At 35.3% G+C, this 12,592-nt stretch overlaps 1 protein-coding gene across 3 annotated transcripts in view; it reads right to left on the bottom strand.

The window, feature by feature from the left end:
* Nucleotides 1-12,592, bottom strand: part of ARFGEF1 (ADP ribosylation factor guanine nucleotide exchange factor 1) — a 146,300-nt gene that overhangs the window by 31,104 nt on the left and 102,604 nt on the right. For all 3 annotated transcript variants that reach the window (XM_023222300.1, XM_023222298.2, XM_023222299.2), the window contains 5 exons: nt 12,102-12,230; nt 10,683-10,841; nt 10,287-10,437; nt 4,623-4,713; nt 2-42 (listed from right to left, as the gene is read on the bottom strand). In XM_023222300.1, coding sequence (XP_023078068.1) covers nt 2-42; nt 4,623-4,713; nt 10,287-10,437; nt 10,683-10,841; nt 12,102-12,230 — 571 coding nt within the window. The remainder of the gene's footprint in view (nt 1; nt 43-4,622; nt 4,714-10,286; nt 10,438-10,682; nt 10,842-12,101; nt 12,231-12,592) is intronic.

A 12,592-nucleotide genomic window follows, 5' to 3' on the forward strand; every position in this document is an offset into this window, starting at 1 on the left:
CCAATAGCATTTCCATCTAGCCTTGTAGATCCTGTGAATATTCTAGGGAAAATAAAACACAATTTAAAAAATGTATAAATTACTGTTCTTATTCCAATTGAAAAGTACATGGCATGGGGTACTAGCTATTTTTATGTTTTAAGGGAACAAAAAATTGGGTACTCAAATGAGTATTTTTCATCATTTAGTTTAGTAACAAGTGTAGTCTGGATGTTTCTCCCTCCCCTCCACCTCTACTCCATATGAACCAGTTTGCATTCAATATTATTATTAGAGTAAGTATATACTGCTGTAATTTTATTAGATTTACAAACTCCAGATAGATACGAGATTCTAAGAATAAGAAAAATATTAATTTGTAAAACTAACAAATAATTGGCATACTACAGATTCTTTCCTGATTATCGACTAGCATTAAACAAGTTCTTAAAATGAAAAACTTGACTCATTTTTACCAGTGAAGTATATTTGATTAGAAAGTTCATTTACACTAAAAGTGATTTAATATAACCTTGTAAATAGTCTCAGTTTACCTAAAAATTGGCCAAACCACTTTCCTTAGGGCATTCAAATATTTGGAGTTAAGCTAACACTGCCCAGCTTTGCCCATTCTTCTTTGCTGAGCTCTTTTTTGTTTCAAAGTTTCATAAACGTTTTCAGCATAAACACACTAGTCCTCCTTTTTTAAAGTCTGCATTTTAACCCATATTCTGGGTTTGTAACCAAGAGTCTGAAGTCACTTTCAAGAAGGATGACATTCCTCAACTTAGAATGCAAGAAATATGATTTGCATGATAAAAAGGAAAATTTTAAAGGCAGGAGCAGGTCACAGTAGTCATAGTAATAACAGTAATAGCTACCAATCACAAGGTGGGTTCTTTTCTAGTGTAATATCAATATTTACTCATTTGATCCTTATGAAGCACGTACTATTAAACCCCCAATTTTATAAACACAGAAACTGAGGCATAAAGATATTTAATAACTTAAGTGCTGAAGCCAAGATTCAAACCAGGACAGGGTGATTACAGAGTCTACCCTATTAACCACTTTTCTATACTGCCTCACACTTACCTGAGCAAAAGGTATATTCAACCGTTTAAATATATTCTCCTTTTTTCCTACTACCACAATCTACATGTTCTGAGTATATCATGATTTTTTAACCCTAGTGTCCTTGCATGTCTGTCTATGTGTCCTGGCAATGAGTAAAAAACAATACAGGAAAAACAGTTTAGAAACTGGTAACACGATGACTCAGAATGTGAGTTCCTGCTAAAGAAATGTCTTAAGATTTTCTATATTGTTCTTGTCAGCAGAATGAAGCAGTAATTCCAAAATCTGGCAGAAAACACAATCTGGGGGAAAAATCAAAAGTAATACGGCCCTACTTAATCCAGGGATTAGACCGGACCCAGAAATTAAGGATACATAACGTCTACAGAGCTCTCGCATAAACAAAAATGAAAACTGCCAGACTATATGAATTTGGTCAGCTGATTTCTCAAACTACAGGTATTCTCATGGAAGGCAATGGCTGTAAACAAGCCACCCACGAATAGAGTGAAAAGTAAATAGTATAGGAGAAGAAAAGGCACATAAACAAAAACAAAGAAAAAAAGAGTTTTTAACCAAGAAGAAAGCAAATGGCAAACAGTAGAGGGGTAAAGAAAGAACAAAAGCAGAGATGGAACCACAGGGAAGGGAAGCAATAGATTCTGAAGGTGTTGAAATAACGGAGAACAAAGGCAACAGGAGAGAGAACTATCATCAGCAATAAGACAGGTTCTGTGGACTGGTGTGATGGTGGAAGGTTGGGGGAGCATCCACTCTGAGAAAGGGCATCCCAATTCCTACTCACTTTCATAGCCTCTGAGGGAGTCACTCTATTTCTAGTAATGCCCCACTAAAGATAAGCCATATGGTAGAGCACAGCAGTCTGTGGGAGCATTTAAAGTCAAGCCTTAATATTAAGGCAAGAGAACAGAGCTGTGTTTCATAAAATCAGCCTATGAAATGGTTTCTACATTTTCCATAGAAAAAGCAAAGGACAGAAGCACAAGAACCTTGTTTACAAATATTAAAAATAATGTGCTTTTAAAAAAGCATTAAAAAAAACATTGGTAAGATTACTGCTTCATCACATTATAATACAGATGGAAAAACAAAAAAAGGTTGGCAAAACTTTTGCAGATTCTGGATCAAATCAACTTTTAAACTGTATGCAATACACAAGCAGCCTATATTATCTTACCTGTAAAAGGTTTTTTCACAGTTAATATATTAGAGGTAACATTTATTTCTTAGGCCTAAATGAAAAGTATTTACGAGCAAAGGAAGTTGGGATGAACTGTACATATTTTCTGATAGGTAAAATATTCCAAAGTGTGAGGTAAGCCAGTTTATAGCTAGATCTGGTATGTATAAAAAACCATAAAGAGAAAAACTACGATGCTAAATAATTGTTTTTTACCTATTAAAAATAAACTATTCATGGACAAAGTCTATCTCCTGCATAGTTTAGTAATATTCATTATGAAATTGGTCTAATTTAACAATGCATAAAAAATTCTATCCTAGCAAATGCTAGAAGATCAGTTATTCCCAGATTGAAGTGCCCAAAATTCTTCTCCTATATCCTAATAATACAAGATTCCTAATACAAAAGTAGATAATTAGAAAATTTTATCACCTTAAAGTCTGTAATAAAATCTTATTTTTTTCTGTTGGTTAATAAACCAGAAGCTATAAAGAATTAAACATACAAAAATTATTTTTGTTTTTCTTTAGTTCCTGTACTTATAATAACAGGTTATGCAAAAAAATAGGCCTAAGGACAGGAAAATACTGTTTGCTGGGTAAGTACAGAACTCTCCACATTGATGCCTGACACTATTTTCACTACTGTCTTCACTACCAGTATTATCTCACCAAGTTGGGTAACGGACCAAAGTTTGAACATAACGATATGAAAATAAACTCAGATATTCAAAAAACATTTAATGGGAAAGTGAAACGTTATAAGAGATCAAATATATAACTTTTGGTGTTTTCACTATAAGCAAAAACTTGCAATACTGAGGTTTTGTATAAAATTTGACATTGGATTTATGTTTGTAGAAGTATCTGGCGATGACAAGATTGTGATGACAAAGTACAAACAAAATGTACGCTAAGTCTCCTCTGAAATAGCATAAATTCTTAAAACAGAGAGGCATGTGATTTCAGATGAGTAATATGTCCCTCTGTAACAAACAGTGGATAGGAAGATAAATTAGAACTAGATGTGGTCACATAAAGTACATTATAAAAGCAGAAATAGTAGGTAAAATGTTGAATCATGCCTGAATAGATTCTCAAAATGACAGTGAAGATGATTTTTCTGGAAGGCAAGAAAATCATTGACAAGAAAGCTAACCAGGTAGCAGAAGGGCTACTACATAGCTCTGCAGTAGTACATGTAGGCTGAAAGGTGGAGAGGTTAAGCATGCATGCTTATTACAAGCCTAGTTGTGGGAATGAGCAAGTTATTTAATCTTTTTCTGTCTCAGTTTCCTCATTTGTAAAGTGAGGACAAGAATACGCATCTCATCAGGCTACTGAAAAGATTAAATGTAAAGCATTTTGCAAGTGCCTCATCTGTGGTAAGCCTTCATGCTTGTTATACAGTAGGTATGAGATAATCTTTCTTCAATCTTCACAAAAAAACAGGCAAATGACTCCTCTTTAAAAAAAAAAAAAAAAAAAAGCAAGTGGACATTAAGGATTCAAGGAAAAAGTTCCATGGAGTACTTCCAGGGTCAGTGGCCACTGAACTGAACATTCTAGTTCTACCTGTACTTAGAGCAAAAAGTTTTATCTGAAGCAAAGTGAAATAATGGATCAGCATGAGTTTCCAGACTATCAAGGAAAGAGTTGTACAAAATTATGTTTTTGAAAGTTTCCATCACAAGTGGGGGGGGAGGGAGGAAGAGAACGAAAAAACATTGTTGTAAAATGTTTCAGTTTTGGGGGCATTTATCTGGAAAAAGCTAATCTTCAAAAGAACAACAGGAGATATTGTTCTACATGCTAGGCATTTTAAAATTGGAAATATTCTGTAGTAAATAAAGCATATTATGGGTTTTCTTTTAGAAAACAAACTAAAAATGGGGAATATGTGGTGATGTGTATAAAACATAAATTCTGAAGTCCCTTCCAAAAAAGTTTAAAATGAGAATTGCCAATAAAACCTTTCATTTCATCCATAATGCAGTCTTTATTGTGGACCCAGAAAAATAAACTACACAACATTTTCAAATAGGGATAATAAGGGGAGTACGTTTTCTACAAGAAAATAAAACATTTGTATTCTTTTCCATCAAGGTTACCATTTCCTTAATGCCCATTAATATCTACTGTAACTTAAATGCCCATTAATCTCTTATTGTAACTATGATCCAAAAAGCAAAATTATAGGTACTTCATCATCTAAATCACAGCATATCACAATATAATCTTATATTACTTTAGGAAAATGATTTTGGCAGTAATTTTTTTTCTTTTTACCAATAAGAAAATACCTAAATGCTACAGAACTGAAACAGTAATCATCTGAAAAGGGAATAAAATGAATACCTTACCTATCTACAGCAACAACAACACTCTGAGAACTGGTTTCTCCAATGGATTCCTGAATACTTGCTATCTGTTTCCAGTCCACATTTCCTCCAACTACCACACATAAAAAAGAGTCATTTCAGTTTGAAAACAATTCAGTAGAAGAATACACTTAACAGTTCTAAAATATACTTCTCAAATCAACTGCTTTCCTAATAAAAGAATGCTTCAGGTGAACAATTCTTTTGGCATCAGTGACACTTATCAAGGCCAAATGTGCAAATGAACTTTACTAAGTAGTATACAACACATGGTTACAAGTCACAAACTATGTTTGTAAAGATCACACAAAGTAGGGGCACTGTGAATTTATATCACAAAAGTATAGATGTTAGATATAATTTCCCTTAATGTTTAAAGAAATGCAGCACTAATTCCAGTTCCAATGATACCTTCTGAAGATGATTCCAACTCCAAGTATTTAGACTTCCCTTGTCATTTAATCTCTAGTCCCCTATTTACAAAGGTTAGTTGAAAATTCTTTTTTTTTTTGAGGCAGAGTCTTGCTCTGTCGCCCAGGCTGGAGCACAGTGGCGCAATCTCGGCTCACGGCAAGCTCTGCCTCCCAGGTTCACGCCATTCTCCTGCCTCAGCCTCCTGAATAGCTGGGACTCCCGGCGCCTGCCACCACGCCCGGCTAATTTTTTGTATTTTTAGTAGAGATGGGGTTTCACCGTGTTAGCCAGGATGGTCTCGATCTCTTGACCTCATGATCTGCCCGCCTCGGCCTCCCAAAATGCCAGGATTACAGGCGTGAGCCACTGCGCCTGGCCGGTTAGTTGAAAATTCTACCTGTATTTTCTAACATTCTTTTATTGAAAAGAATCATTTATCCTTTCCCTTGAAACTGGTTCCATGTGTTGGAGAGAACAACAATATTCCCAGTTTTCAAATTCTTAATTTTAGAATCACCTTTGGTATCCTCTTCCACTATCAATATTCAACTAGTCACTAAATTTTTCTTCTGATCTGTTTTTCATATCATCTCTTCATTTCCATTCCTACCTAGTTCTGGCCCTCATCATCTCAGTCCTAGATTACTGAAGCCATTTCCTGACTGATTTCCCCACCATTAATTATTTCCCTCTTCAATCTCTCTGTCATCCCCTGCAAGATTATTTCCTAAATCTTCTCCTTCATTTTGCTTACTGTTACTTACAAGGTAAAATACAAACTCTTTAGCCTAGCATTTAAAGCACTTCCCTTCAACAGTCTAGCCAAAATGTGCCATCTCTCAACTATCTAAAACTTACCTACCAAGACTCAATTTGGGTTCTCAACGAAAAGTTCCTCTCCATTGTTCTCATCTGCCTTTGAATTAAGCATTTACTTAGCTAAGTACTACTCAAATCAGAATTACTTTCATACAGTTTCATACAAATTATTTCAGGTGTGTTAATGTTGCCTTCACAACCAGATAAAAAGTTTCCTAAGGTTAGGAATCAAGTAATACACATTTTGTACTATCCTACCTTACTCACAATTAAGTCCAAAGCAGGTGCTCTACAAACACCTGACCTGAGTGACCACTCACTCAATAAATGTCCTTCTGAAGGCAAACATAACAGATGGTATCATTTAAACCTGCTGAACTCAAATTCTATCCTAGCAACTGAATGATGTGAAAAAGATGTAACCCCTGTCCTCACGGAGTTAATAATTTACACCAGGAGAGGAGATAGATATGTTTATAATGAACTTCAATGCAATGTAATGATTACTTCATGGCTGAAATGAACTAATTACATAGAATAAAAGTTTGCTAAATAGAACTAATTTTGATAGGGACGAGAACGGGGTGTTAGCTCATAGAAAGGCTTCACATATGACGAAATATTAATTCAACCTGGACCTAGAAGGGTAACTATGTAGAAAAGGAAGGAAAAAGAAAAGCAATTGAGACAGAGGGGGCAGCTATATAAAGTAGTGGAAACATACAACTGTATATCACGTTTTTCACATACTTGGTAGTATAGCCATAATGGAAGGATTGGCAGACACTGGGAAGAAGGGAAAAGAACAGTAGTAGGAGATAAAGCTGAAAAGACAGACTAGAAAAAAGAATGTGAAGAGCCTTGACCCTTAGGTTTAATGTACTACTTTTGAAAACAGGGATTTATTAGATCTTTTAGAAGACTGATATGATCTAATCTATTTTCCAAAAGACAACACTGGTAATATCTGGAGAACATACTGAAATAGGAAAAAATATTGAAATCAGAGATAAATTAAAAGTCTACTCCTATAATACAAGTGAACAAGAATGAAAGCCTGAAGTAAGTGACACAGTATTGGGCTGGTAGGGAAATAGTTTCAAGGCAAACTTGACATGCACAGCATGTTACAGAAATTTTACAAAGAAAAACCTATGAGAAAAAACAATGCCAATCATGAGGTAACTTCCTTTGTGTATCAACAGGATATCCTTTCCACAGAGGGAATACATATATTCTGGGGGGGGGGGGGGGGGGATACACACACACACACACACGTGTCAAAATGTCCTTTAAATACAAAAATTTAAAATCATTAATAAAAAAATATTTAAAGGAATCAAAGAATACATAAAATGTCTAGGAATCCAAAGAACCCATTTCACAAATATGTGAAATCCCTTAATGAGAGTTTCAGTTTTGTCAAATGAATTTACTCAAAAGCACACAATAGGGATGTTAGCTCAAAGAAAGGCTTCACATATGATGAAAAATTCATTCAACCTAGACGTAGAAGGATGGTTATGTAGAAAAGAAAGCAGAAAGAAAAGCAATTACAATAGAGAGGGCATATTTACGTTAAATAAAATTTTTAAAAGTATGTGTCATGAATACTCGCTGAACATTTATGTGACAAAGCCATTGAATTTTTAAATGTTAACTTATCTCTTGAAAGACCCGCATGCAGTCCAGGTGTCATGGCTCATGCCTGTAATCCTAGCATTTTGGGAGGCCAAGGTGAGAGGATCACCTGAGACCAGAAGTTTGAAACAGGCCTGGGCAACATACTAAAATAGGAAAAAAAAAAACATAGGGAAAGCCTGGGACAAGCTTTTACTTTACTAACTTTAATAAAAAAAAAAAGTTGAGTCCAGGAGTTGACTGTGCCACTGCACGCCAGCCTCAACAACAGAGTGAGACCTTGTCTTTAAAAAAAAATAGAAAAAAAAAGAATGCATATAATTCAAATTTAATAATTATCTACAATGTATTCTTAATAACTGAAAGTTTCATATTTCCAAAAAGTGAAAGTACAGACTTTTTTACTATCAGTCAGAAAGTATGATAAATATATACTCAACCCTGTCAACGTGGTTACATGGAGTACTCAGTAGAGATACCATTAATAAAAGAGGATATGGCCGGGCACAGTGGCTCACATGTGTAATCCCAGCACTTTGGGAGGCCAAGGCGGGCAGATCACATGAGGTCAGGAGTTAGAGACCAACCTGGCCAACATGGTGAAATCCTGTCTCTATTAAAAAAATTACAAAAATTAGCCAGGCATGGTGGCACACACCTGTAATCCCAGCTACGCAAAAGGCTGGCAGGAGAATCACTTGAACCCAGGAAGCAGAGGTTGCAGTGAGCTGAGATCGCGCCACCACACTCCAGCCTGGGCGACAGAGTGAGACTCTGACTCAAAAAAATAAAAAAAAGAGGATTAGTTTAAAACTATATACATATATATATGTCCACTGTATATGCAGACTAAACTGGTTTGACTGTACCACATCTTCTTCTAGCTTAAATTCTGATGACAACATTCTGCTCCAGAAAGCATCTGCTGTCTGACTTCAGGAGGCACGGGGGACAAGGGTAGCCATTTGTCACATGGGTTGGCTGGTAACCAACGCGATGGCCCAACGGAAGGGTTCTGCCCAACAGGGGCCAAGTCAACAGCCTAGCTCCTTCTAGGATGTAGATTCAAAAATGGAGCATGATGAGTCAGGAGTGAGTAGAGAATGGTACAGACCAAAAAGAAAAGTACATAACAGAGAAAACCTAAATAAGGCATAAAATAAGTGTTACTGGTCTTGAGAGCGGCCTGGAAGCCTCAACTGTTTTTCATTTCTAGGCCTCAATGTGTGTATCTTTCTGTAAATTCCCTTTTTCTGAAGGGAGAAGACAGTTCATCTCATATCCTTGCAACCTAAGTAGCACAGTACATGAATTAACTTTAATTCATTTTTAAGTATACCAGTAAATATTATCAGCAAGTATCATTATTTCTCATTTGACTAAAAATTCTAGAAGATATCCCACTGGTGTTTTATTTTTAGTGTAACCTAATTCTATAGTTCTACTTGCCAAAACTCAGGCCCAGCAATTAACACCTGTCATTATTTTGGCATTCCCACACTCTCTAGGCCTTTTCAAAGTTACTGAACCAATCAGTGCACACTTACTTCCTTGCCTGAAAATAGTTTTCATCTGTATCTCATGTTATCCCACAGAGTAATTACAGTTCTAATGTACAGAGTTGGGCTTCCAAGTTATGTAAGTCATTGTGCAGGTGCTCAGGTAGTTCTAAATCTTGCTGCTAATTCACCAAGGTATCAAGTCTACACCTGCACCTCCCAGACCTTACAATACTGAAGTATCTATGCTACCATGGAGGGACAGACTGCTTTGCTAGCTGCTTCAGTTGATTACCACTGGGAATTAGTTTTCCCCAGTTCAACTTGAAGCCATAACATGGTCCTGGTTTTTACTTCTTTTCCTATGGATCCTTTATAAAGTTTGAAATTCTTTTGGGGTTTCTAAGAATTTTTATTGCTAGCAGCAACAGAGGAATCACTAGAAGATAGAAGATTCCTGCTCTAAGTAATAAGTCCAGATTGGTTAGAGGTGTGGGTTGGGGAGGGATGGACAGAGAATATCTAGAAACTTCTAATATACCAGCCATTATGCTAAGTCCATTAATATATATTCTTATTTAATCCTAACAATTCTGTGATATTACTTTTAGTTTGCAAAAGCAGAAATCGAATCTCAGCAAACTAAAGTAACTTACATATAATAAGGAAAAAATATAGAAGAATTCAAACCCAGAAATACTTAAAAGTCAAAGTCTAATAAGCTGTTTCTTCCCTGGTGGAAGTCCTTCCATTTATGACAAAAAAAATGTATTGCTTTTCATTCTTCTCTATCCATTTTTGCTAACGTTTTCTTTTGTTCTACTGGGTTAAATGTGAAAGTTCCTGGTCATATTGAGTGCACGGGGAGCCACTGGGAGAGGTTTCAGACTGGCAGAAAAGTCTGGTTAAGCCTGTTCATTGTGTTAACAATTCTGAATGTGAATGCTTTCTCCAGCTGCCCCAACTAGTACCTGATCCCAGCTTTCACACATTCAAGTTACCTGCTTATTCTTAAAAGCAGGTAATTTAAAAACTCTACGCACTGTATCCTTCTCCAACAATCAGGGAGAAGCCTGAAACTAAGGGTCATTTAATGTTGCAAACCAGACGAGGCAAAAAAGATTTAGTTCCTTAGTCATCTTACTTTTTCTCATAAGGTTAGACAAAAGGCATTTTATCTTCTCCCTCTAATTATATTTCATTACTACAATAAATTGACTTATTATAATGAGGAAGTTAAAAACAATTTTTGATACTTTGTAAAAATTCTCACCTAGCCCTAAACCCACAAATTCATCAGGAGCCTGATCTTTTGTTCCAGTAAGAGATCCTTCTCTGCCTCGCACTGTTCCAGAAATGTATCGAGGTTTCACTCCAGTTCCTATAAGCTGTGCCAGCTCCAACTGACTGATGCACTTCAGAATCTTAATTACAAAAAGGAAAAAAATGTTAAATTCCATGTTAAAAATATCTTCAAAAAGATTTAAATATATGCAGCTAGGATTTAAACACAGACTACATTATGGATGATTTTAAAAAGCTAAATGAACTTATTCGAAATGTACTAATTTTCTCCCCAAACATTTAGGCATTTCACTGATGTACTATTTAGCATTAGCTCATCTTATAAATCAAACTGCAAAGCTGAAAATAAAGAAAGTGCTTATACCTCATGCCATGAATTTCCTAAATAATTTCCATCTGTATGAGCCACTGTGATAAGTGTTTTTATTGTGTCAATGTTCTTCTGTTTCATTTCAGTAATACCGGAACTCACTGTGAGTAAGGTAAATCTTGCCAGTGCCTGGACATATGCATCTCTCTCCAGCTATAAAAAAGAGAAAAGTATATTTACACAGTTGTAAATAAGAGCAGATTGATTAATTCCCCAGCAACAAACTCTCTTTACTTGTTCAGTAAGTTTTTTGTTTGTTTGTTTGTTTATTTTTGAGACAGACTCTCGCCCTGTCGCCCAGGCTGGAGTGCAATGGCGCGATCTCGGCTAACTGCGACCTCCACCTCTCAGGTTCAAGTGATTCTTCTGCCTCAGCCTCCCGAGTAGCTGGGATTACAGGTGGCCACCACCATGCCAAGCTAATTTTTTATATCTTTAGTAGAGGTGGGGTTTCACCGTGTTGGCCAGGCTGGTCTTGAACTCCTGACCTCATGATCTGCCTGCCTCGACCTCCCAAAGTGCTGGTAATACAGGCATGAGCCACCGTGCCCCTAGCCCTCCTCTCTCTTTTGCCTATTAAACCTCCACTCCTAAACTCATAAGTTCAGTAACTTGTAACTTTAGTTTTACTTGACATGAATTACATATAATTCCACAAAAGTTTTTTTTTTTATTTTCATTCATTTTAAGATGATGTATGAAGCAGAAAAGACATACATTTCTAAAATCCAAAGGCAGTGGTAGTGTCAAATCGAGACTTTTGGTGATAACCAATGAATTCATACGGTAAAAAAAATTCATTAAGCACTTTTGTTTTGAATACTATGTAGATTAGGAAAAACATAATTTATACATTTGCTCATTTTCTCCACAGCTATGCTACACTTTTTGCAAGCCATTAGCATTTATAATTAAACGTTGAATGCATTTTTCTTTTTTTAAAACAAAAGTTCCTCAAAGCATATAAATTACTAGAAAGGATTTCTTTCATGAAAATTATGTATTCAATATTTACATGTCTTAAAGATAACCTGCTCTTAGGCTTAAGTTATAAAATCATATAAAATATATACATCCTTGTATATAAACTGATTCAATAAAATATTTTATATGTTTAAACAAGATGTTCAAATTAACATAGGAATTCAAAGTCTTGAAAACTTTTTATATAATCTTCAATAAGACAAAAAACTGTAACCGAAGTTATAATGATAAACTTTAGACAGATCGGTATAGAACTACCCCTTCCATAACAGCCTCTCAGAAGCTTAAACATTAAGATTCATTTAAATTCCATCATAAACTTGAAATTAGTTTTTAATGTCACACATAAAAAAAATTATTGTAATTTAAACTATTGTAATGGCATAATTAATGTTCCAAACTGGCTACAAAGACAAAATTGTCTGTTACCTGAATGCTGAAAATGCATGCTATTCTGATTGCACATCTTATACCTTCCAGGCAAAGAGAGGCTACTTCAGTATCATCACAATCTTGTAGACCCACACTGAATGCAGCCAGAAAAGGTGTCCAAGCCAACTACAAAAATTAAAAATTGTATTTTAATTAAAGTTTATAACACATTAATATTTCTCAAAGATTTTAGACAATACAAGTTCTGAAAAAAAGAAATTAAATTCTTGGCAGTTATCTAGAAAGCTTTCTTAAACAAAGGGGGAAAACTATATAATGTTGCCTGGGCTTGAATAAATGGGAGAGCAAAATAATAAATTCAATAGAGGACCTTAGGCATATTTTAAGAACTGTACCTATAAATTATTCACATCAATTAAAAAATGGAAATAATCAATATTCATAAAAATGTTAGTTTTACCCGAATTCAGAACTCCTCTCCTTGTAAGCTTTGTCTCTTGCAATATTTCACATACTATATTTCCAGT

The sequence above is a fragment of the Piliocolobus tephrosceles genome, chromosome 7 (assembly GCF_002776525.5).
Source record: "Piliocolobus tephrosceles isolate RC106 chromosome 7, ASM277652v3, whole genome shotgun sequence".
Classification (NCBI taxonomy): Eukaryota; Metazoa; Chordata; class Mammalia; order Primates; family Cercopithecidae; genus Piliocolobus; species Piliocolobus tephrosceles.